Source organism: Acromyrmex echinatior, chromosome 2 (genome assembly GCF_024713525.1).
Source record: "Acromyrmex echinatior isolate Ae372 chromosome 2, ASM2471352v2, whole genome shotgun sequence".
Taxonomy (NCBI): Eukaryota; Metazoa; Arthropoda; class Insecta; order Hymenoptera; family Formicidae; genus Acromyrmex; species Acromyrmex echinatior.
This window is the reverse complement of record NC_141853.1, coordinates 18,012,390-18,039,563: the sequence shown is the minus strand read 5'-3', so window position 1 is coordinate 18,039,563 and position 27,174 is coordinate 18,012,390. Positions and strand designations below refer to the sequence as shown.

Here is a 27,174-nt window from a genome sequence, read left to right as displayed (position 1 = left end):
GTAATGCGATATAGTCGTGCATTTTTTCCGAATAGGTCGTTAAAGGATGAAACAGATCGGAGGTGTTGCATCCTTCTACGAGACGTCAGGGACGCCTTCATCCGGTAGTTAGTCATCGGCTGGCAATTTATCACGAGTTACGAGATTCCGTCAGTCTAAGCTCCACTTACTATGCGCGCGATCCGCGCGGCTGCGCAGCCGCAACGGCGATTACATATAATTACTAGTAGATTAATTAATTATACCGGGAGGTGGACCACCCGAATATACTATATATATGCTCGTCCGATACAGTCGACTTGCCAGGAGTTGATTTCAGGATTTAACTAACTTGAAGCGATAACCCGAAAATCAATTTCTCAGAAGTGTTTCGTCAAACTCTTCAATAATGCCTTATATTATTACAATCACATGGGAAGAACGTATGATTTTGTTGAAGTATCTAAAAATTTAACTAAATACAGATCTAAAAATAATTTTGATTACATCATAGTATAGAATACTTAAATTGGTGGCTAGAATGTTAAAATTTTTTGCAGCATTACCATCAACGTTTAAATGTTCTACATAATTATTTTGACGATCCAATAAAATTATTTTCAGATCTGTATCTAGCTAAATTTTTTTTTATATTTCAGCAAAACCATTCTTTCCATGTACTTTTATATACCGTATTTTTATGATACTTTCTTTCTATGCTTTAATATTTTCAAACCAAAATTTATATGGTATCAGAGAAAGCAGAAAATAGCGTATAGCTGCATAGTTCAGAACATACTTTGCGACAACGATTCCGATGTGAATGGTATAATAATACAACATAATGGAGACAAGTAAATTTTCGTATTCTCGATATTTTTGTGAAAAACGAGTAACCGCATAGACATATCTGCGTCGTTCTGAGGCGAGACTTCTCAAAGATAGCGGATTGATTTATGGTCCCGCTCGCGCGCTCGGATGGCTCTCAATATTTTCGGAACACGTCGAAGCCAATTTCCGTAGCTTTGGCAGCTGCTCGCACTCGTAATATGCTGCAACAACGGGGAGAGGAGCGGAGCCGAGCGGAAAAGCGACGCGGCGCGCCGGCACCGACCGGGAGGAATAAATACCGCGACGATGGTGCGTATCTCTCGATTACCGCTGAAATCCCTCCATAGATCCTCCGAGCGCCTTGTCTCGCAGATGCATAACATGGTTCGCAGTGCAGTAAACTAGCGTGGGTGACACGCCGCATGATGGACCGAGAAGCAGGTGCAGCGGCGTACTTTACTTTTGCTTCTGGTGCACACACACCCCCGCTCCGTCGCACGTTCTCGCGTTGTCTGTGCACGCACGCATTTACGCACGCAATGGCGTAGGCCATGTCGCGAAATATATTACAATGCATATATGTATGTGTACATATATACATATACACTATCGTCTTTGGATATTTAATTTTGATAATAGCGTCTTACGCCTGAAATAAGACTTCAGACCCTTTGTGAAAACTGAAAACGTCCTTTTAATAAGAGCTTTATTTTGTATTGAGTACAGACGCATGTAGTTTCATACGACATATTTTTCGATGAACTCGCACATATGCATAGCAATGCATTAATGATGACGATCAAAAAAAAATTGATGATGCTGATTATTGTCAAGCAGTAATATTATATTCCAGATGTTGCAAGTATTTAATAATTATTTTACGTTTTATTCACACAATATTTGCATAAAGTGCACAAGTCCTAAGCTTTTGCACAACTATATACTAATTTTAATATTTTATAATCAGTATTTTCGATATAATAATATTTTTAAATACATAGTATTTAAAGAACCGATAATACAATATAAAAATACTGCTATATATTTTTATTAAATTATTGTTTTCAAACAGAATTTATGATAAAATCAGTTATATGAAAAATTATCAAATATTGCACTCAACATACGCTTTATATTTTAGTACTAAGAATTTACGACCAATTGAAATAATCGTTACTACGCCATTGGATGCACGCAGAAATTTGCGGACCGCAGTTGCGATGCGCGTTTCGCGATTTGCGTCTAACGACGCATATAGAGAGGGAAGGAGAGAGAGAGAGAGAGAGAAAGAGAGAGAGCCGATCTTCTTTCGTCCTCCTTTCGTCTCTCCCGCGTCTTCATCTTTTCAGCGTGTCTCGCATAGAAGATGTCAAAGACAGTTCCAAGAATCGCTGCCGATCTCTCAACCCCTCCTCGCATCGGACTCGATGTTGTTCTTCGCGCTGACTCTCCATCCCCCTTGTCGCGATACGCGCCTAATAAATCAGCGAAACCTCCGCGAATGCCACGAGTGGTGACAACCTTGCGTTATGTCACGACCCTCGGCTTTATGGCTTATTTAACTGGTATGCGAGTAACCGGCAGCTCGGCGTGGATATCGTCCACAAAAAGGGCATATCTCACACATCTCTCGTCCCTCGAACGGACGCGCCGCACCGTCGCGGAATCCGCATACTTGACAGCGATACTTGACATGAGCGGTGTCTTCCTCTCGAAGAGACTCTCGAATCTACGCGTTCGATGGGACGTGAAGAACGTGACGGGATGGACCGTGGAGCCGGGTGGTCCATCTCGAGATTTATGGGTGGCTCTCGTTCTGCAACATTCGAAGGAAACGGTGCGAAGGCTCGGTACGTGGATGCACGAGATAGTCGGAAAAGAATGCAATTCGATTTCTCAAGAGTCTCGCATAAAACGAAGATATACTTCGAAGAAAGATTAAAGACTTGAAGAGTATAAAGAAGGTAAATGCAAGCTTAAGGAACATATAGTAATAATATTCATTATTTTATATTCAAGTAAAAGCTAGCACTTTATCGATTACTTGAAATGTCTAATTATAAATGCAGCAGACAAAATATAACTTCACGAGAAAGATCTTTATCATTGGAAGTAAAAACAAAACTAAGAGTGAGCTATAAAAACACGAGCTCGTAAATTGTTTTAGGAAAGCATCTGAAAGAAAACGTTACTTCGAAACGATCGGCCAGCGTTTATCCCGTTAATCTTTTATTCTGGGAAGTCTTTTAAAGAACACCGGGAGCGCCAGAACTGGGAGAAAGAAAGAGATAGGCAGATAGATGGAAAAAGAAAGAAAGAGAGAGAGAGAGAGAGAGAGAGAGAGAGAGAGAGAGAGAGAGAGAGGACCGCTCTCTCCAGAACTCTTTCGATGGGCCATGACACTTCGCGGAAACTAAATAGACCACTCGGATGGATAATTACAACCGTCTTCGTGAAAAGGCAAGGGTCGAGGAGTGCGAAATAAAAACGCGGGAAGAGCCACGACGTCGTGCCTCTTTGATCCTCCCAATGCGTTATACCCGCCGATGATTTAGAGACGCATTTCCGCGACGCGTGCGCGATGTGCGCGCACCTAACATCGCGTTTAATTTGATTTATCGGTGCTATTATACGCGTTGAAAAATAGCCGAACTAGATTACCGGGCACGGACCAGCGTAATATTACAAGATCGTCGAGAGATTCTGCAGCTTACGAAGATCTGAACAATCTCGCTACTCTTGAAGATATTGTGTAACATTTTAAAGTTTAAATAATCATTATTTTCCTATAAAATTATAAACACAGTAAGACATATATAGCTAACATATATTTTAATTATTTTTCTAATCTTTTTAATTTCTCTAAGTACTAAAATTATCGCTTTTCTGAAAAAGCTCATTTAAAGTTATACTACAATTTCTGAAGACTAAATGTGTGATCGAACTTTCATAATTTAAAAAAAAAATGCAAATTAGAGAATATATCGTATTTCATCTGATTGAACCTCTTTTTAAATGTAAGCCACAAATGTCAAAATGACGCAGTCAAAGTCGCGTGTGGGTGGATTCTATAATTAAGCTATAAACCAATGGAGAGTGTGTGCACGATAATTAAAATATCTTCTTGTGGTTCAGTCACGTTCGATATCTTCGACTGAACTCACGCCTGGAACGTGCCTCGGGCACAACGATGTTGGTGATCCCCCAGGGTAAGCATTTACGAAACATTCGCTTCCTCCGTGAATATACATTGAAACTGTTCAATTCAGATTAATATTTATGTTCAAATATTAATATTTCGTTCAATCTCAATTTCAATCCTAAGTCTTAAAACTTTATTGCACATGTAATGTTATTTACATCACGTTGTAAGATTTATATAGAATTTATCATAACATTTTTTTACTGAACTGATAATTTATTACAAAAAAACCAAATATATATTAGTGTGTGTAAATTTCTTTACCCAAAGTATTTTCATTTGTCATCCAGAGAGCCATTTGAATTTTTAAATTATTTATAAAATAAATAATAAAATAAATATCTCTTTATATAACATCTCATGCAATGGTATACGCATATCTTCTGCGTGAGAAAGAAGGAAAGGCAAAAATCATTCTCATTTAACATGTAGGATTAGAACGAAGCGTTCGACTAATAAATGAACCGTCGAAGCAAATTTATTGCATCGGCTGGCGAAGATGCATGGTGTAATGTCCCGATCAGTTACGTTATACACGCATATATTACGTACATACGCAGGATACGCAAAAAGTCGAGTCACGCTCGATCTTCACGGGTCGCGGCGACGTCATAGCCGGCAGGCGAATTTGTAAGCGTGCATCATACGACTCCTCTTCGTTCTCCTCATCGTCTCACCTTCTCTCTGTTTTCTCTGCCACGGCAGAGGTGTAGCGGACGAAAGGTAATGGACCCGGTAATATTGGAGCTGTGTGTGGGGCCTGAGCTGCACTACTAATAATTGATTGGTCATACTCCCCGTGCCACATTACCTCCTTCAAACTTCGCTTCTCTCGGCTCCTTTTCTGTGGCCTCTTGGACAACGCCTACTTGTGCTCGACATTGTGCTATCAAGTTTCGCTATCAAGAGATACTTTCGAGATCCTCCAAATGATACGACGGAAAATAGAGGTAGAATATAAATGAAACGTTTCTTAACGGTATGACAATGTGATAAAAAGAAAAGAGTTTCTGACAACAAATAATATTTCCAATTACTCTTTTCAACATCACTTACTATTTATCACCCAACTCTCTTAATCGGTTACCGATTATTATTGATCTTCTCATTCATAAGCTTTTCCACTGTACGTGTCTTCAAAAAAGCTACTGTTTCAATTCAAACAGCCAGCTGCGTGTATAATCTCGCGGATAGTTATTAAGCCACAGTATAATTGCAACAATTAATTATCACAGGCGTAGACGTTACTCGAGGATTTCTTCGGCATATCCGAAAATGGCCAGGAAATGAGCGGCGAGAGTGCGCATCCCTCCGCGTGCGCTCACACGGGGCGCATTACCGATTGTACGCGATAATTATAGAATAAATAAATTCACGTCGTGGCGGAATGCGTATAATATATCTACGTCTGCCAAATGGTACCGAGATACAGTCGTATATCACCGGGGGAGTTATAGTCCCCGCCCGGTAACTCATTGCCGGGCGTACGTCGTCGTCTCTCGCTATCCGTTTGGCTCGTATCCACCTCGTTGCTCTATGGTGCGAATCGTGCGTCACGCGAGATCGACGCCATTGAAAAATCATGCGTGTTTATCTGAGAATTGTCGGAGATCGCGCGGCGAGAATGTAGAAGACGGACAAGTCCTCTTGCGAAAATAATCGCGAAGCGATATTCTAGCAGAAAGAGTCAGAGTCGGAGAATGTTGATGGAAGAGAATAAATGATATCACCTCATGTCTTAGAAGTGTATGTCCTTTTTCTGTAATATTATCTTTAAAATAATCGTATTGGAAAATATCTCTTCGTTTTTATGTAATGTTATATACATAAGACTATAATAGTATCAATACAATCTTGCGTCTCAAACGTGTATTATATCATGGGAATAAAATAATAAGGAACCATAAGAACCGTGAAAAAGAGAAGGCAAGGTTGTGTACTTTAAAGTGTACAGATAGACGATGCCGCCGGTATGGAGCCATACGTCTTACTGTTCAGGCATCGCGGTAATATAGAAATTCAATCGTTCTGGCAATTATGCGTTGCGGCTGTTATTATGGTCTCTCTCCGACCATCCGTATCTCGGCCCTGTATGTTGCGTACATAATATTTTATTGGCTTTGTTTACGACTCGTGAGTGTGCTTTAACACAACTGTTTCTCGAGCAATTTCTTTGTTTATATGCGATTCGCCCGATATCTTTTTTTAGATATCTAAGTTAATATTTAAGTTCACTTTCTGATCTTTCGATTTATGAATGAGACAGAACATCCTACATTCACACGAAAAACATAAGTGTAAAATATTACAGGTATTTAGCTATTACTGTTATTAAAAATAACGTACCAGCTTCTTTCATGAAATATTAAAAAAAAAAGACTGACGAGTGTCACCCAAGAAATATGTGTCAATGAGAACCGCTGCGAGTAACAGTAGTGTAGCAATAAGTGCAGCAAAGTCATAATGCAACATATAGTTACATACGAACCAGCGCGGTGAAGATCAAAGGTTTCACGGACCGTGGACTGTGTTGCCGGTCGCGCGGTGAAGGGTTAAAGTCAGGCCATTGATAGCTCAATAAGATAGCCGACCATTTATCCGAGACACACCCTTGGGCGAGTTCCAGGGGGATGGTTACGGGGGGTGCAGAATGAAGATACCTACGCAGAATTCTTCCTGGCTCATTGTAAGATGTCGATACCATGTAATCATCCTCACAGAGTCTCCGTCCATTGCGGAGCCCAACCGCGTCCATGGGAAAAACACACACAAGATTATACGTGTGGCATTGTGTGCGTGGATGCGTTCACGCGAAATGACGGGTTGCGTGAAACGAATAATTAAATGTATGCTTTTGGATTGATATAATAATAAACGCTTTGGTACCGTAAAAATCTACCTACCGTTAAAATATCCGTTTAAATCTTCACATACGATCGTACTATTTATAATAAAGTAAACATGACGAAAACAGCGAGATGCCACAAAATTTTGAAAGTGGCGTTAATTCAATCTAACAACCACAAACCTCTGGAAAGTATTCATAAATCTTTGCGCGATACGAGCGTAATCGCGAGACTTCTGGAGTCCACGCTGCGCTTCGGGGACATTATGGTCGGTCGATACATATTTCACCGTCGGGATAGGATGTCCAGACCGAAGCAGAGCAGAGCTCGCCGGAGTCTCGTTTGCGATACGCCATCCGCCATCCGCAAAATAATTTTTGTATCAAAAGGAATAGCGAATGAAATAACGCTTGCGATCTTATCTCCGCTACGTCAGGTATTTTGTCCGTGCCCTCCCGCATCAAAGGTTATGACCAAACCCCAACGATCCCCGCGACTGATGATCAAACATAAATGCGCTAGTGTGCGCGCGTGTATACGTACGCGCGTGCACGGACGTGTGCGCGTCCAGTAGCATCGGAGATCCATGCTTCGTGCGTGGGGTACGTCCATCTCATCGTGGACGTTCACAATAGCTTCTGTTTAGAGTACTTACGCTGAAGGGGAGCCGCTGGGTAACCCAAGTCAACCATCTTACGTCGAATAAATCATCGCCAAGACGTAGGAGATATCATTGAACCGGTTGACGGAGAGCGGCGTCGCGCCTAATGCAACGGGTGTTCAAGAGAACATCCGTACGTGGTACCTCATGTATGATGATATTTGTCATACATTTTTCGACGCGAGAGATATGTCATAGTTCTTTCTACATTGTTTCTCTCAAGCTTTAAGAACAATAATACGTTGACCAATGGGATTACGTTGATGATTACTAACATGCGCAATCATAAAAACATAAATCACAAATATATACAATGGAAGATTGTCAATTTTCTTAGAATTTAATCAAAGATAGTGTTCAATAAAAAATATGGAGAACACACTGGGTATGTTTCGAAGAATGGTGTTACGATACGTGGATAGTATCGCGTATCAATCAGACGGCCAGGGCTACATTGTCTTACGCGTCAGTCGGATAAAGGGGCGCCTGGTCCGCGTGCTCCACAGGCCTTGAGGCCCCGAGAATGCCCGGGAGCTCAGGACCACCCGGACAGAACCTATATGCCCGGCAGGGATCTTATTGACTCGATACCAGTCTGCTGAATCGTATCCACGTCCTCAAGTCAAGTGTCTTACCCGACACCTCGTCGAACTTAGGGCCCGCGGAAAAATCGGAGAACAAAGTCGTGATTCAGCCTTTCCTATGCAAGCATAGCAAGAAGAATTATTTGTAACGACGTTTGCCTCTGTAAAAATTAGATGAAAAAATATTCTAGATCTTTTCTTTAAAATATAATTATAAATGATATAAACACGGTATACTTTTCATAAAAATTTTGCTTAATAAATATAAGTTCGAATTAACTATATTTAATCAAATTATTTAAATGCATTTATAATAAATTTCCTTTCTTTTTTTTTACACATGGACAAGATTACAAGAATATTATACTTGTTAAAATATTAAATTATTAAACATATATATTGTGTATACACAAAAGATTAGAGTATATAAAGATATAATTTATTTTATAATCGTATTTGCTATTTGCTGACAGATATTGATTTTATTAAAATAAAAAAAAAAATAAAAAAACATTCGTGCATTAGTGATTTCACTTCTGAGTATTTCGATTCTAAAAGATTCGAACCGGAAGTCTGAAGAGGTTTTTTTCGATGCCTTATCCACGATAATAACTTCTTATGATGAATATAGGGATGACCGACCGGTTGGCCATCTCCTTCGGTCAAAAGTTCTTCGTCGACAGACGAGGGTGCGGAGGGGGAGGGTGGAGAGAGGGATAAAGGGGTCCGGAGGAGCTTCTCGTGAGGACTGAGTACACAGTAGCAGACTTCTCATATAATGCGATATAATCACCTGGCATGACTATACACTATCTGATCCACATGCACACGAGAACCCAGTGCGCGCGCGGGCGCGCACGTGCATATGAACAGAAATCACTGGTAGAGCCTACATTTGAATCCCAGGTGATCATTACTCACTGCTCCTGATATTACTTCAATTCAATCAGTGTCTCGCCGGCGCGATGGCTACCACAGGTAGGCGCGCTTACACACGGCGCGGCGCGCCGATATTTATATTCAAACGTATCGTAAGCGCGCGCGCACCTACGATCACCTACGCGCGCGGATCGCGGTATATTACACGCGTGTATAAGCGCGAATGATGAATAGATTCGGCCGTCGATGGAATGCGGTTCTGCGCATTCGACGATTATTGGTCGATTTTTCCGAACCGGCTCGGCACGAAGCTGAGCCGCGATGGTTACGAGCGATTTGGCGATCTGCGAGATTTACCGTGATGAAATGCTGCGTATTTACATGTACGATCAACCGTGGCTATGCCACGGTTTTAAGACGCTTTCTCCGTTCGTTTTCCCGAAGATGCATAAGCGTCGTGACGGCGGATAGCAGCGGCTTGCATCCCGCAGGCATCGCCAAGGACGGCGGATTCCCCATGCGCCGCTTCTCTCTCACCGTAAGAGAAGATGAAGAAAAGGAGGAGTAGGCGGAGTGCGCAGCGTACGTGGGTATCCGAGTTGAAGGGACTATCGTAGTAGATAATTCAGCGCGTATCTCGGTAGCCGCTTGCGTCCCTGCGGCGGCACGTTGCGTCGGCTATCACAAAGACAAACCTTTGATGCGGTATACCGGAGCGTTCCGCATCGCACACAATCATCCCACATGTCGTGTAGGAGCACGCAAGACAACTACTGCGCGAACTACTGGGAGGGAAAGAGAGAAAGATAGAGAGAGACAGCCGAGTGGTATAGAATGACAAGAAAGAATAAGTGGAAGAAAGGACGCAACAGGGGAGGTAGAAAAGATGAGCGAGAGAAAGAGAGAGAGAGAGAGAGAGAGAGAGAGAGAGAGAGAGAGAGAGAGAGGAGACGAGGTAGCAAAGTCGAACAACAAGAGTCGAGATTGCTGACGGCCCGCGAGAGGTTGGCGCCATCGCGTGATTACCAATTTGGAATTACCCACTCGCTATGCCGAGGGATGATGCGAAGGAGGAGGACGGATTATCGAGGAAAGGACGCGATCTCGTCCTGGACTTTATATCCCCCGTCCGCTTGCTTTCATGGCGAAACGAAGTGCATTATTATAGCTATTAACGTACGACGATCCATCAAATGAGAATTTGCGATTGTTCTAACCGATGGCAAATTTCATTCGCAAGATCTAATTCCAAAGAATTCGATTTAATCATAGAATTTGAGCTGACTTAAGCCTGCTATAAAGCCGCGAGTTGATTATCAGTGAACGAGTTGCGAAGAGTTTTCTCGAGGGGCGAGCCTGGATAAAATCAATAGATAACTGAAGAAGGAAGCTCGCGGCAGCCAAGATGGTGAAGGTGAAATAGAGTCCACGGATTACGAGGTCACGAGAGATCCTTCCGCGTGCATCCGTGGTAAGTCGCCGTCTCGCGATGCTGCAACTGGCTAGATTCGCGTCCCAGACATATTGCACCGTGCTCCTGGGCAACGTTAATCGATGTTCCTTCTGTCAGTGACGAATGGACGTAATCGGTAGAACCGAAACGGACCGTGTGAATTCCCCGTCGAGCACAAAACCGACCTGTCGCCCTCCCACTTCGCTATCTCCGTCGTACAACCCCCTTTACCTCTTTGTCTCGCGTTTCGATCCTTCACATAGAAACAGAAAGCAATCATGCTCATGGACCATAATAGTCGATCTATTAGAAGTACTCGAAATCATTAGACGTACATTCGCTTCATACATGTTCAGAAGTATTTGACAATATCTGTTAAATATTAATATACTTGCGAAAATAAATTTTTTTTTCTTTCAATAGAAAGTAGAATTATTAACTTTATTCATTAACGTCTTGCATTCACTTCGGCGTCTTCAGATATCTGAGATTTATTCACCGCGACCGGACAACAATAAATTCTGCGGTAAGGACTACGGCTAGCGTATTATAAGCGGTCAAATAATCAAAATTACAAGGTTTGCCTGATGATTCTCTCAGACATCATCAGAAATAATCTCGACTCCGCTCGGCGATGCTGATTTTCATTCGTTGTGATTGGTAAAATAAACTCGCTGAAAATTCGTTTGAACGAATTTTTCTACGATTCATTCTCAATTCTAAGATTAATATGCATTGTGATAAAACATTGTAGCAAGATAACACTTGGCGTTGACATTTCAGGAAAATAAAATATAAATTTAGCAGTTTTTAATATTTATCTATCAAAGTTTAAAATTTTCAAATGATAATTACCTTTTAATCATTTTAGCTGATTTTAGCTTTTTGATACTTAAATTGCTATTTTCGTTTAAATCATTTTCTATAATACACGTTCATTGTATGAAAATCCGCGTGGGGTAAATTAAATCGCTTATACATTCGCAGAACAAAATGTCAGATGTAACGCGTGCAAATGAGATTCGATAGCAACACAATTTTAACTGTCCTATATATATTCTTAATAATCTCTTAATAATCTCTTCAAGATCGACCAGACAAATTATCGAGATATATACAACAGAGTGCCTGAAGCTGCGTGGGTAGAGAAATCAAGTTATTATGTCGCTTCGGGATCTTCGGTACGCGATGTCGCGTCTTCGTTGCTCTCTTTCTACTTCTGCTTCAATTTTTTTTTTCTTTTCGAATCGAGCATGAAGCGAACGACAACGGCAGATTGTTCCTGTCATTCCGACCAGGCGACAGTTCCTGGCGATCATCCGGGATACCGTGAATGGGCGATGCAATTTCCCCAGACGTCTTCCAGAGGCTATACCACTGGAAAAACTCCGTGGAATCTCCGAGTGACGCGCGCTCGGCTTGGCGGATAATTGAATTTTAATTTTGTGATTCCTGTCGCGGTGTAGACCGACATCAATTCTCGAGATATCGGATCTCGGTCATGTTCGTCACAGCTTTTTAACATCTGAATCTTATTTGTCAGACTTAAGACGCAGATTAAAAGCGTTGCTCTCAAATCATTAATTGTATTAATCTTTCTTTTTCTTTTTTTTTTACGCAACCACATATTTTATAAATGTTTAATGTTTATTGCAAGCTATAATTTTCTTTTTTTGGGGTATCAAAGATATTGAACAAACTAATGACTGTTCTCCGTTAGAGTTAACTTAGTGGTCCCTGGTGATCGTTGTGTTTGTATTTCGTTACGTTTAATCGCGCCCAGGGAAAAACAGGAGAAGAATAATGCGAATTATGATATTTGTTCGTTCGCCGCTCGGAGAAGTCCCTGGGGTAAGCAGCTTCTGGGAACGGGTTCGACCTTGAATTTATCTGCGCAAATCTGTATAGCGGGATGAATAATTATTGAATGCGTGTAACATAAATATGATACGTTACACTGGAACTGGTTACGTACGTAAATGCTGGTATTGGTTTAAGGTGTATTCACACTGGATATATGATTTCTTTAAATTTCTATAAATGAGTAATCACCTATTATAATATACCGCAGTATAATTTTTTGCATGACAATTCTTAAATTAATTTTAAAGAGGAAACTACGCTGAAATTTGTTGTTTATTTTATTATTAAGTTGACAATCAATGTAATTCAAGATTAATATTTCAGCTTGCGATTGCGTCCTACAAATCTTAAATTCGACAAATCAAATTAGCGCGTAGTTTATAAAATTGAAAAAGTGTATTTGCAAAAATTTGAAAATGAATATTAAGTACCAACATCCGCTTTGACCGAAAATAGGATTTTTAAAAATTGATTATTGTTTATGTTATATATTTTTATCTATGTGCTTTCTATTATAACTCTGTCAATAAACTTCTATGCTAATAAACTTATAAAAATATTTATTTGTTTGCATGATATATACACACAGGAAAAAAAAAAGAAATCTAAGAAAACGCGCTTCTCCACGTACGTCGTGTCGAAATATTTATAGAAAAGCCGTGAAGGGTGAGTGAGCGATAGGCAAGGGGATGGACGACAAAGTTCGGTTCGTATATCGGAGGTTCGTGGATTTTAATCAACCGCTGATCTGATGGTGGGTTCCGACGGAATTAGCCTTAGCCAAGGCTGAGATGGTGCCGAGGCGCCACGGGGGTTCGACACGTACAACAACCGCCCGTGGGACGCGCGGGATGTGCGTGTACAAGATGTGCGAGGTGTAGGTTTCTACCTGGCTCGGCAGCAACTCCCTCTAACTCCTCCCCCTCCGGCGCGCTTCAGCTCCTTTTCGAATTCGCCGATTTTATGGGCCACCTTCGACGTTTAATGAAGGAACTTTACGAGGCGGGATTTTGTTTTAAAGAGTGTAGCGGCCTCGTCGATAATTTTCACATAACGACGAGGCATCATCGTTTCCCATCTTGGATGCACAAGGGAATTTCAGATAGGATACTTGTCGCGATCATTTTTGTTTGTGTCAAGCTAATAAAAGCCACAGAAACGACACCGTAACGCGTGTTGGCATTTAAGCATCAGAGAGAATTCTTGAGTACGGAAAGAAAAAAAAAATCAGAAGACGTAATATCGATCAGATAACAAATGTAAGTTCACATCTAAATGAATAATTATATTTTGATGTTATAACTAAAGAAACATCGTTTAGAGATAAGCTTTGATCGGTAACATAAATAAAGAACGTAAACAGGGGTACTTTAAAACGTTTGATCTACCTGAATACATAGACGATTTCATTAGCAGTATTCCACTCGTACCATTACCTTCCCTCAATCACTAATTACCTTGATTTCATGAGATCGAGGCTTTTCCGGAGTTTACCGTGCAGTAATAGCCTTTCTATTAATAATTCCATGGCGATTTAATTAAAATTCAATTAATCAGCCGTGGGCGGCCGCCTTCGGTCTGCTGCCACCCCCGCGACGTAAGTTGCGAAATGAAATTTTAATCTGTTCCGTATTAGTTATGGATTTATGTTTGTTACGACGTGTTTGTTATTCAGCCGTTCGTCGAATACACACGGATACCTGAGACCGCCTCTATGGTAGAGGCAAAGAGGCGGACGAGGAAGAAGAGTGCGGAGAATCTAAAGGTAAAGAAGAGGGAAAGAGAGGAAAAGAGAGACGCCGGGATACATCCCACCCGCTGACGCCACCCGTAGTATCGAGCGGACAAACAAATTGTCTTGTTTTAAAGGCAGCGAGAACAAAACGAGCGTGGAGGAGCCTGCTCGCTTACCCGGCACGGTTACCGGCTTCTCCACCGTTTATGGTGGCTCTGCTGATATTTAATACACAATTCTTTACTGCATATTCATCGTATTGGCGCGGAAACCACGGGGGCGCAGCGAGTCGTGTTCTTGAGTAGGTAGACTTACACGGTGTCCGCGGCCGTAAATATATCCCCGCATCGATATTTTAACGCCGAAGCGAGACCAGCAGAATAAAAAAAGAAAACGATCGACGGAGGTCAGGCGAACGCTTGAGTCCCCTGCGCAAGCATTAGGTGAATGCTTATCCTTGAACGGTGCCTCTCGCGATCGATATTATCGTGCCTCTTTGCAATAAGGCGACGCTATAATCGATGATATAAAACGTAAAACATGGAAAACTGCACGTTCAGAATAAGTTTAGAGGTTGTTCGCTAACATATTCTGGAAATCATGGAAATATATTTGGCGTAATATTATAGCAAAAGCGAAAGTACTGTACAACAAAGCAGAATATGTAAGTAAGAGTAACTCACAGTCAACGTCACGACGAACAAAGAATGTAATATCATTCACATGAAGAAAATACAATACTTCATTAGTGTTTTATCTTTAATATTTCCGAAAGTCTCATTTTTATATTTTAAAAAATCTCGTTAATTAACTTTCTCAATAATTCCAAGTACTTTACTTATAAATTCCCATAAAGTTGTCATTTATCATGGACGAGTGAACACGAAGCGGGAATAGCTTCTATTTAGCAGCTGTCCATAGGTAAGTGCCCCCCTTAACAATGCGCACGATAACGGTAGACGAAGCCGACCACCTTCCCCTCATCCCTTACGAATCACGATGTTCGGTTGGGTGGAGGTGTTCCGGCGGTGGTGATAACACAGCTCGATCCATCACTGCCTGGAACGGTGGTCGAAGGTGGTCGGTGGAGTAGTCGAAGAGTGGTAGTCGAAGGGTGGTTTAAGGCGGTTTAAGGCGGACGAATGTATAACGCGTGCGTGAGACGACGCAAGCGTCTGCTTAAGTTGCCGTGCCCCCTTAGGATGTATAGGTCACCATATCTACAGGATGTCTGTAAATTGCCGTACAAATCCTGCAGCAATGATATTTCATGTGGAAAAAAGTAAGACAACCTTTTTTTCCTAGCAGGGTTTTGATCGCACGATAATTCTTCCGTGACAATATACTTATACATGTCTGTAATTAAATGTCAGTGTAAAATCCATTTTACATTAAGTAAACGGAATAAGTTTTTTTTTTGTTATTTATAAATACATTTAAAGTTCGCGTAAACTTTTAATAGTTTTCTTTCTGACGTAAGAAATACCACTGTATGAAATTTGTGTAGTATGTAATTTAGTAACACCCTGTAGAATATAAATGTGTATATATCTTATGCAAGTAACGAGCATTAATATTGTATAAGTAACGCAGTGAGATATATCGTAGTAATCGATATCTCGAGTATGGCCTCGACCTGAAGTCAAAAACCGATTCAACATTTGATAATCTTTATGGCGCAATATAACGCTTCTTAAGATCGAATGTAATCGCTTTTAAGAATCGAAAAGATAAAACTAAACACGTAATTTTTATATAAAATGAGAAAATCATTACATTACTTTAAAAAGTAGGTGTATTATTTTATCAAAAAATAAGTTCTTATTATCATTATTGAAATGATTATATATAATATTTTCAAATAAAAACATATTTTTATATATGTGCGTACGCGTAAATGCTGATCTACGATTTTCACGCCAGATTATACCTCATAGGGTATACCTCATATGTGCATAATCAGGATGACTAAGAAAAACTGAACGGGAGTCGGACGTATATCTCGACAAGGCTTTTTAACTCAGTGTAGGCGAAAACGGTATGCAAACCAGGCCATTTCTATTCGCGAAATTATTTTTTACGAGCGCGTGATTCGTTAGACAGGGAAAGAGAAGGAGAGAGGAAAGTGTCGCCGATCTTCCGTGATCGCGCAACGCGATCCTCGTTCACGTATTATCGTGTACGTGACAGTACGTGCACGACAAATCCGTGCAATAACCTCGCGCCTCGGCGTAGTGTAAAATGTGCAAATGTAGGCAACTGACACGAATCGGTACGCAAACCAGTTGAATTACAACCCATCGCCGGTTATAAAGTACGAGGAGAGACATTGCGACGTGGGGTTAAAGCGAGTAGCGACGGTCACCGGTAAGCAAACGAAGACTGGTAAAGTCAGAAGGAGAAGAGAGAAAGTGCAGAGGGTACTGAGGGGATGGCCAAAGAGAAGAGGGCAAACTCTTTGGGATAATATCTCCGAGCCACGCAACTTTTAATATCGAAGGGTGTTTTCTCACCTTCAACATAACATTAAGCTGCTGGTTTTAAATTTAAAGGTCATGGATTTCGGAGCCCACCTAGAGCCGATATGCTAATGATGTCATATACAGCTGCGCATAACCGGGCTAATAACTCAACTGCGGTTCGTGGAATGCTTTCAGTTTTCTCGACTGCTGTATGCGAATTTAAATTAACGACCGTTGACTTCGCAAAACGGGATAAATTGGCAAATAGATAAATATGTAATATACCGAACTAAAGTGACTTATTTCGTAGTTACCTAGACGTGTCTTATCTACAACTTATATAAGTTACAACGTACATCAAATTAGTAGACGTCTATAACAAAGTTAAAGAGGAAAATCAAGGTATATGTAGATTATAATAATCTAGTCACAAATAGGTAAGTTAATTAACGTTATTAAAAATTTATGTGTCATTTTTTAATCAATTTACACAATAAGATATAAATCGAAAACACGTAGCAACTGACAGCAGTTTGTAGCAAATACGAAATGAATCATCGAAGATGTAAATACAAAAAGAGTTAAGGGTCATAAATGACTATTCGATATCGGTTACAGATTGGCGTTAATTCTCGATCTCGCACATTAAAAACAGCACAAAAGTCCACGCGATAAAGGCACACACGGAAACGGCGCAATGACCTATAAGAAAAATCGACATTCCCGATGAAGTATAGTGGTGCTACCAGCTACTTTCCTCTCCGTCTCCCATTCGCTTTCCTTCCAGTCTTCGCGACTGTTTCTCGTCCCGTCGTTTCATGCCGCGCAGCTAATTTCAAATAAAGTTTATGCACTGCAACCGTATATGCCACGACATCTACGCCTATTAATAGCGACGGCTATGAGTGTACGTCGCGGATCGGCTGTACAAACAAACGGACTAGTAACCCCGACCCCGTATGTTAGTCTTGCAGAAGTACGTGAAAATAAACCAGACACTCCAGTCGTAACGCGATTTGGATTGTCTATTAACGTCCGACGAGAAATGTGTAATTCGTCGCCGAGTGTTTTCGAAGTAACTCGAGCGAGCCACGAGGAAAAGTGATTATGGTAAAGGCGCGGTGAAAAGATCACTTTGCAGAGAATGGTAATAATCATGAGTTGATGTGTCTGTTCGTCGAAACTTGATAAATAGAAGAGAAAATCGTTATATATACTCGACAATTTAAAGAATGAAAATTAATTTAAAAAATAAAAAATGCAACTGGAATTTTTTAGATGGATTATTACGATCTCATCTATCTGATTAAAAATTTATTTAAGTATAATGGCATCTAAGTATGATAAGAATTTAATAAACATTGCCACGTTCTCACATAATTTAAAAATCTTGCGTATAAAAATCTTGCTTCGAAAGAAACAACGTATATATCTTAGCTATTATTAAAAGCTTCATTATTACTTGATTCGCGTAGACGAATTTTATCGTAGTTGCAGTAATCCCTTTTCATTTTGCGTTAAATAAAAGAACTTTGCTCGAAAGTAAAATACGATCTTACTATCGTTAAATTTGTCACCACGCACGCGTGAATCCTTTCAGCCAGCTACAGCGTCCAACGATTGATTTACATGGAGTGACTACGCGAATTTATGGTGCTTATTTGTATGCAGGAGGCGATAATTAAAAATCTGATGGTCGGGTCAAGGCCCCCAGGGCTACGGTGGTAGAAAAAAATGCATAAAAAAGAAAAGATCGAAGGAGAGAGAAGAGAAAAAAAGAAAAGACACATCGATAGAAGGGGGAACAAGTCCTGGGCCAATTAGGCGCGATCGAAAGGCACCGGTAATTACGAACCCCCCGGTGACTGCATATACACCGATGCGATGGGATATTCGTTTCCGTATGCCACTTTAAATCAGATATCGCATGGATAATGACATCGTGTGTATGCCTGAGGAATCTTTGTACATTCCTCGTCGTCGAAGGAGAAACAAATGGGATAAGACAATGGCAATGATTGAAATCGTAGTAATTATTAATTAGCACAAGGAAAGCCTCACAACAAGAACATTTCAAGACAGTCACAACAAGAATATTTCAAATATTGCTACTGAGACTAAATATTTCAAGAATATTAAATAACAATTCAGGATCAGGACATTATAATTTCCTCGTGAATGCAAATTTGCACATTCAGAGGCAGTGTTCAACGGTGACATTTCTGTATTATACATTTATTATTTCGGCAGGAATATTAAATATGAATGTTAGCGTATATATACACACATGCAAAAAAATGAATTAATTTAATATGCACGCACATAGATTCGGAACAAGCGAAACGTATTTCTCGTGGAAAACGCTTTTCACTGAGATGACTATACACGCGTGTCAATTAGTTAAAGGTACGTACATGTGTACCGCCGTGGAGTCTGCCACTCCTAAAATTCATCAACTATTTAATTCTAATTTCCTTCCCTCTGGGAACTTACGTTTTCCTCTTCTCCTTCCGCCTCGTTCTGGCTGCCGAGAAGAAGGTGTGGGTGAATCATAAGGGTAGTGCCCTACCGCTATTCCTCCGTGTTACTCTCTATTCAAGATAGAATACAGGATACGCATTTCCCTCTCGTCAATCTTTGACTCCAACTGAGAAACATACTCGACTTATTTCATTCATGCCCAAAATTTCGCGACGTGAGTCTGATTGTATGATTCATCTCTTTTGTACAATAATAATAATCAGATGACTTTTTACTGCTGTCGCATCATATTTAAATATATAAATATCTGTAATCCACATTGACTTTTGCACGTTAGAAAAATTACGTGTTAAATAAATTTTTTTTTTCCGCCCTCCAAGTAAAATTCGATTTATCAAATCCTCGTGCACACATAAGAATGCACGTAAACACACTTCCTCAACTATTCTCCGATATACATAACTCTTGGACCCACTGCTGCACTTTAGGTACATGCACAAGACTATGCACCCCGTCTATAATAAAGTAGCGGTATGCTTCGTGATATACCGTATATATGTATAACGTCGGGCAATCCGTCGTGGCACGGAAACCGAGCTGTAAGTAATTAGGAGCCGGGTGTGGATTGAGCTAAGGCAAATATCACGGACCCGCTCGCGTATTCGCGAATACATGCACGAATGCATTTCGGCGGCGCGGACGTGGCGCATGGACCGAGCTCAGACTGCATATTTACATGTGTACACATAAGTAGGTACACGTGTACACGTATAAGTGCCCGGGAACGCATAATTGCATACATATATTCGGCTTGACTTAATCGTCGACCGGAGCATTATACAACTAATTCCATTCATGTATCGCGCTATAGAGAGTATTCGAGAGTAGTCGTTGACAAATATGGAGTACTCCTTAGGCGTCATGTATCGTCATTTTATGCGCATTGAAATTAATTTGCAAATTCATAAGAGAAGAAAATTTCTGTGTATCATATATATATCAAAATATTCTTAACTTTTGCAATATATACCTCACTCTTTGAGGGACAAATTCAGTCAAGCACGACACGCGAGCATCTGCGCGCATTTCGTATACGTCTCTCTATGTCTCTCTCTCTGTATGTATTAAATATTAGTCTATCCCAGTTTCCTTTTTCTCTTCTCCCATTCGACTTCGCCTACAGTCGACGGTCATGCTCGCATTATCGATATTAAAGGAAGATACCCGTCTAGAGCGTACCTGACCGTGTCGCGTCGAGAGGATTAATTAACTCGAGCGCACGACATCGGGAGTGGAAACGTGGCTTTTGTTCCCTTTCTCCGTCTATTCCGATGGTTACTCACTGGATTCCGTTCTACCGCGGCGGTAGCGGCGGTGGCGGTGTGTCTCGTGAAATTCTGTCGCGATTTTCAGAACGACAAACGTACCGCACCGGTTCGATATTCAAGAGCCAGCCCATCCGCGCGCGAGGACCGTTTCGCGTGAAAGAGGTCGGCGAATAAACCGGAGAAGATAGAGGCAGATTTATTGTTCTCCGGGACAAAGTCTCTTAAGAGCATCCTAAAATATTGCGATACTCGTTTCCTGCGAATGGTCCGGGAGCCGAAATACCCATAAGGGATATCGTTTTACGGTGCTGCGTACGTTTCTACAGTTGCCTGATAGGGTCGCTGCGTCGAATGAGCCTGATGAGTATCTCTATTTCGGCTCTAAAAATGCTGAGATGAACGATATACATTTTATCCTACTTCGTAAACAGAAAAGATTATTTTAAGTACGTAATATTAATATCATTTATTTGTTGCCTAATATTTCATTATATTTGTTTAAAAAACTTTATATGATCAGTCTATTCAAATGTAAAATTAACATTCATTTGATAAATTATGAATACATATGTGTAGGAATATTTAATTATCTTGAGTACCTGCCAACATGTCGCTGCACTGACAGATAAAAATAATGAAAGAGAACAAATTGAAATGTCGCGGGAAAGAAAATTAGATGGGGACTGGGCCGAGATTTGTGCGGAAACCGCGTTGTTTTCAGGAGAACGGAAGATGGACCAATCGAGATAATGAGATAGCGATGTGCTGCCGATTCTCCGAGGGTTTGAGTGTGACTAGTTCCCCGAGCGAGCGAAGATAAAGAGTGGAGCGAATAGAGGAAACCAGCGGTGGAAACTGGAGAGAACGTGGCGGGCAAAGGCAGAAGGGCGACTCAAAGAGGACTCTGGACGGAGGATGCGAGAGGGAGAGAATACCAGAGGCATTATCCTTTAATCAAATACATTACACAGAATTTATCGCGGCCCGTGAATTAATTAAATGCCGAAGGATAAATTCTCGCCGCTCTAAAGCTGAGTGCCTACATGAAATTTAACATTCAATAAAATAAATCGCGCCCGTCCTCCTTCCTCCCGCCTTCACGAATCGTTCGCCCGCCCTTCTCGTCCCTGTTGAAACCTCGGCCACCCTTCCGCGCCATGCTTCGCGTACGTCTTTCTCTCGGCATCCCCTGGTTATTATATCGCTCGGTAAATCATTATATCGGCGAGAAACATGGAAATTCATCAGAATATACGGCCGTCAATTATAAAACGTACTTTCACATATATTCGATAGCCTTTTCTCTCTCCCGGGAAAGATTTTCTCGCATTTATAAGTGAGATCAACGAAAATTGATAATGTGTTTTACGTTGTCACGTTTATCACATATTTTTTTATTTAAACGACGACTTTTTAAATTCACGTAATGCGAGATGCATAGAATAAGAAAAATATTTTGATTTGACTCATTGCAAAGTATCACGAAAGATGTAAAAATCGCATAATCATGCAGTCGTGCTATAAAAGGTGTTAAATCCGTTGAGTTATATAGGAACAGTAAGATATTTAAATCAACACGAAAAAAGGGGAAATATATGCGTACGACGAGTATAGTCTTATGGCGCGCGTACACGTAGCGCTGCAGTAACTTTGCGGAAGCGCTACTACGACACGTAGACTTGCATTGTCAGTTGAACGACTTTTGCGTGTGACCGGACAGTTCCGCCGGTCAAGTTTACAATTGCACGACAGAAAAAAAAACGAGGTGGTTGCAGTTAGTTAAGCGGAGAATACGGCAGCACGAATAGACTGCGATCAACGCCTGCACTGTTTTTCCTGACTTCTTTAAAATCATAACTAACTTCGTGACTTCAAACAACCTATATATATATACATATTCTACTGTGAAGGGATGCGGAAACATATATATTTAATTTTTATCGCATTGCCTGTTTCCTACCAGTTTATTGCAACAATTGCCGATGTAAGAACAAATATCGGAATTTATGCAAATAGTAGATAGTTATGAAGTATTAAATATTAATTTTCGTTTACAATTTAAAAAAAAAAAAGAATTTATTTTAATGTGCATTAGTTTCAAAGTACATACATTATCCTATCGACTCTTCGATATATGAGCTTACTCAATTTTATAAGCATACACACATCCGGGGTTCTAAGGTCAAATTATCAGCATGGCTCGCGTGTCGACGAGCTACGCGGGTCGACAAAACAATCAGCTTCGTGTAGCACTACGCGGAAGGTGGAATAGAGGGTGGCTCGACGTAGTGGCGGTTGTTGCTGAGAGAAAGGGTAAAGGAGGGTGCGGAAGGCGGAAAGAGAACGCCGGTGGGCGACGTTATTCGTCGGGGGTTGCCACTGCGAGGGCATGAAAACACCGACTCCTACATCCATCATTGTTCCTCGGCTGAAGACTGATAGGGCACCATTATCTTCGAACTCATTACGATCCCCTATTGATAAAGGTACGATTACGCCGCGGGGTTAATCCGGGCTGGCCCCGACCTCCAATTCGGAAATTGGAATTTCTGGCTCTGCCAGGAGGACGTCAGGTCGCTTGAGAAATCCTTGTGCCGAGCTTCGAGCGTCGAGTTATATCGACTACCTTTGCCTTCGCGCGATTTCGATCTTTTCTTTAGATACTGCCCCTTTTTTATGTTCCTCTGTAAATCATGGCTCGGAACGCGATGCATACCGTAATTACGTGGTTGCCGATTAGAAAATGCAGATTGGAGAAATGTGAGTGCTTAAAATAGTTCTTTTAAATAACTGACCACTGCCTATTATGATTTCAGATCCCGTACGTGATTTTAGAGCTATTTGTGAGTTCTGTTTTCCAAAGCTCCAATTTAAAAGTCAAATCTTTCGAAATCGTTGAAAAGGCAAAGAAAAATATTGGCGCATAATAACATGGCTAGCCTTCTTGCATCACTCGTGTTTTATGTAAGATTGTTTTTTCTTTTGAAAAAGATTTATTTTTACTTCTATAAAAATTTATCCCAAGGACGAGATGTTTTCTTAAAAAAAAAAAATCTACAATTGTCAAAAATCTAATTAAAAATTAAAACTATTGGCATTAAATTTCTTTTAATAATCTTCTATACATAGCTCTTGATCTTCTTTATATGTAACTTGACCGCAAATAAACGATGTGCAAGAATTTTCTTGTCTTCGGATTAATTTCGTGATCGAATCTCGGTTACTTTCGTGACGACTTTCGATTTCTTCCACAGCTTGTTTTTTTTCTTTTCTTTATTTCGTAGCTTGCCCTTTCGTTTGTTCGCTTCTTCTTTTCGGTTGGAATCGAGTTTCGCCCCGCGATGCGCATTTGACGGTGCCTCTATTAAGTTTATGACACGACTTCGAGTAGGTTCCGATGTTTGAGAGATAACAACCGCGGGCTTTACGACGTCGTCGCCGGGTGAAGGAATAACGGGCGATGTGAATAAAAATTAACGATAATCTCCCAGCATTCCTTTAATTTTATGCCCACTTTTCTACGAATAAAGACGGTTCCGGCTTATATGCTCTCTCAATTTACAATATTCGTTCCGATACTTTCGGTGACAAAGTTTCATTGGTCGTACAACAAATGTATGTCTCATGTTTATAGCTTAATTTAAGACGTTGGCAATTTTTCTCAGAAATTGCATTTAATAATAATATCGTATTAAATTGTTAAAATATTTTTAAAAATAATTATTAAGAGAATCTCTTTTTTTTAGATCTCTTTTATTTATATTTTTTTTATATTACTATTTATTAAAATATATTCTATTTCATCTATTTTATTTCCGACAAATACTATTTTCATCTTCATAATAAAATTTAAAAATTAAAAAAATTTGCAATTGTTTATTAAAACTTAACAAATGAATACTAATATGTATCGGCAATATTTTGACAAATATATTGTTTCGTTCGATCCACCTTCGTGCGTTCATATCAAAGTATAAACTCTGCTGTGTAATAATTTCCGTTTGGTGGGCAGACAGTCAAACCACTATTCTTTTTTTACTTCCGTGAAGTAAGTTCCTCCGAAACGCAGAAAGTTGCTGCTCTCATTCAACAGCAATCACAAGGTGTCCACGTGCAACGAATTGAAGATTCGAAGCGAACGATTGCACGACAGGAAATTACGGCGCCCCGATCGGACAGCTAAACGCACGCAACCCTTCGAGGATTTAAGGGGGGATCCTTGCGGAGTGTGGTCTCGACAGTTTCGGACGCAAGTCGATTAGATTTCCCTCTTCTTTGCGGTTTGCCTGCACCTGTGATTCACAAATGTGTCACTCGTGTGAGCCTATCGATAAGACAACAGTTCAATTAAAAAGAAAGAGCTGTACACTCACAGAGTCTCAAGCAATTATAATGCTCTTACATTTTTAAATAAAATTATTAAAAAATTTATATTTAATTTCAACAATTATCTTTTATTAATCCTCAATACACACAAGGGATTAGCGTAATCTCATCCGATTTTTCATAGTTCAGACATTCGAGCACATTTTGAGCAATGGTACTAAGACTGGAAGGGAAAAAAACTTAAGTACTACCTCTACAATTCCCTTGCTTGGTAATCTTCTAATGCGCCATTAACTTCTTTTTCTTCAAACGATAGATTAAAAAAAAATTAATTAAAATTGATGCACCACAATCTGAGATACAAGCAAAAAGAAAAAACACTGGGTTTCAAATATCTGGAAGTGGGTAGATAGTGGACTGTTAGAGAAGTGGGTACTGAAGGTTCAAAATATCGTAATTATAAGAATTGCTCTGATCAATCTCGATAGAATGTCTTTCACAAACATTTTACTCTAAATAGGCAGCAAAGAGATCAAATTTGGTTACAAAAACCATTTGTCAATATTACGATACTGACGCCTTCCTAACGAAACGCGATGAAGCAGGTGGTGTCTGCACATTGCACCTTTGCAAAAACTCGGAAAAGGACCCGTGAAATACACAACATAGCCTATGGGCACACATAACGTCCCCGTAGCGTTGGTTCGTAATCCCCGACTTAGACCGTGATAAAATCTCAATTTATAAGTGTCCCACGGCCGCAATATCGAAGACCGAAGGCCAGATAGGCCATTCTTACCGGGGGTGTACGGTATCAGGGACGTTGGTATTACTCGCGAGCACGCGACTACTTAGCATGCAAATGCATGAAAGCAATAAACTACTCAATACACTGCGGGGAATTTACCACGATCGATTTAGCAGGCTCCTAAGCTCCCATCGTCGTCTTGCGGCCTGTGTTGCGTATGTATATTCCCAATTTAAACGTATGCGCGTGTGCAGTCACGTTATTCCACGCGATAGCATAAATCGTCGTTCTTAGCGGCGCGTTGCCGTTGCAACTACAAGTTCATAACGTTCGAATTCACAATGGCGTCATGCACGATAAACCCCTTGATCAAGACAATGCCCTTCGATTTTCGATACATAGAATTACCGTTGTATATCTTATGGAACGATCGACATGAAATTACAATAAACATAAAACAGATCCATAGATATACGAGAGTTCGACAGTAACGAGCGAAGAATTAATTTTCAGAAATAAATATGTAACAAGAAAAATCTTTCTCACAAGGAATAATCTCTCATTTCGAATAAAATTATATTAGCTGACTTGCTACACACAATTTCATCTCACGCTAATATCAAACTCTACCAATTAGCGCGAATATTCTATTCTGACATTTAAATATCTGTAATATAGTTTTTTTATGTATAGATGTTATGGCCAAGATTCATAATGTATGGATAGCAGAGCACGGTGTTGGAGAATCTTTTCGTCGGTCCCGGGTTATTATTAATTGGAAATACATTAAAGGTAACGATCGATGAATAGATTGTGATCTGACTACTGTTAATGTACGTCTAACAATTTAATGAGAGGCATCCGCCCGCCGACCAATTATTTGGCGAGTCACTGTCGAGAAACGTGACTAGCACTTTTCGTAAAAACGTCGAACCCGTTCTAGGACTCCGTTCCACCACTCAAACGAACGAAAATTGAGCTATTATGACATAGAGTGGTAGCACCAATCATCAGAAAAAATCTTGAACATACATTATATATAATGTCTCTTTCTAAATATCGAGATAAATTTGATTCCTGAAATATATTTTCAAAGTTGTAATTTTTTACGCTTTTCGAAATATTAATTATATAAAGTATTAATTATACGTATCACATTAATAATATTGAATAAAAACGCTATTAACGTGAGAATAATTAAAAGTTCTATTATATTTTCTACAAAGTTCATTAAATTATCTACTGTTCACCGACGATAATAAGCAATTATATCGCAAACATATTCATATGTATTTCGATTAATTTTGATCTCTTTATCACTCCGTAATGCTAGCTCTTCGTTCAGATTCGCACGTAATACATTATTATCTTTTCAAACTTCTTTAAAATTTATATCCTAATTATGTTTAACATCGGCGCGAAATTGTAGATAATTGCAGGCTTCATTGTAACGCGCAACATAATTTCTCATTGAATTGCAAAGACATTTCGAAGGGTGCGCGAGGATCTTTTACGTACTGCATTAAAGCAAGGTGCCTAAGCGAAATAGGAAAATTTACACTACTTTCGAAGGCAATTCTCAAGCGCTAACGTAATTCATTGCCGTAGATACGAATGACGTTGCGATTTATTTCACACGATACCGTCGAATAATTATCGCACTTCTCCGGACTAAACCGCATTTTAATTGGCAGTCGGAAACCGAAGGCACTCATTCTCGAAGGACTCGCTTAGAACAACAAGCTACAAGTCCTCCCACAATCGTGTCCTAAGGTATTGCCAATTTCATTCTATGC

The 27,174-nt window shown here is 40.1% G+C and overlaps 2 protein-coding genes across 9 annotated transcripts in view; one reads left to right on the top strand and one right to left on the bottom strand.

The window, feature by feature from the left end:
- The window catches only part of LOC105143509 (uncharacterized), a 559,838-nt gene that overhangs the window by 200,265 nt on the left and 332,399 nt on the right, over positions 1 to 27,174 (bottom strand). The window lies entirely within an intron of this gene.
- LOC147910575 (uncharacterized) overlaps positions 772 to 27,174 on the top strand; it is a 133,868-nt gene continuing 107,465 nt past the window's right edge. For all 5 annotated transcript variants that reach the window (XM_087403649.1, XM_087403650.1, XM_087403652.1 and 2 more), the window contains exon 1: positions 772 to 15,315. In XM_087403649.1, the coding sequence (XP_087259775.1) occupies positions 2,177 to 2,752 (576 nt within the window). In that variant the 5' untranslated portion in view covers positions 772 to 2,176 and the 3' untranslated portion in view covers positions 2,753 to 15,315. The remainder of the gene's footprint in view (positions 15,316 to 27,174) is intronic.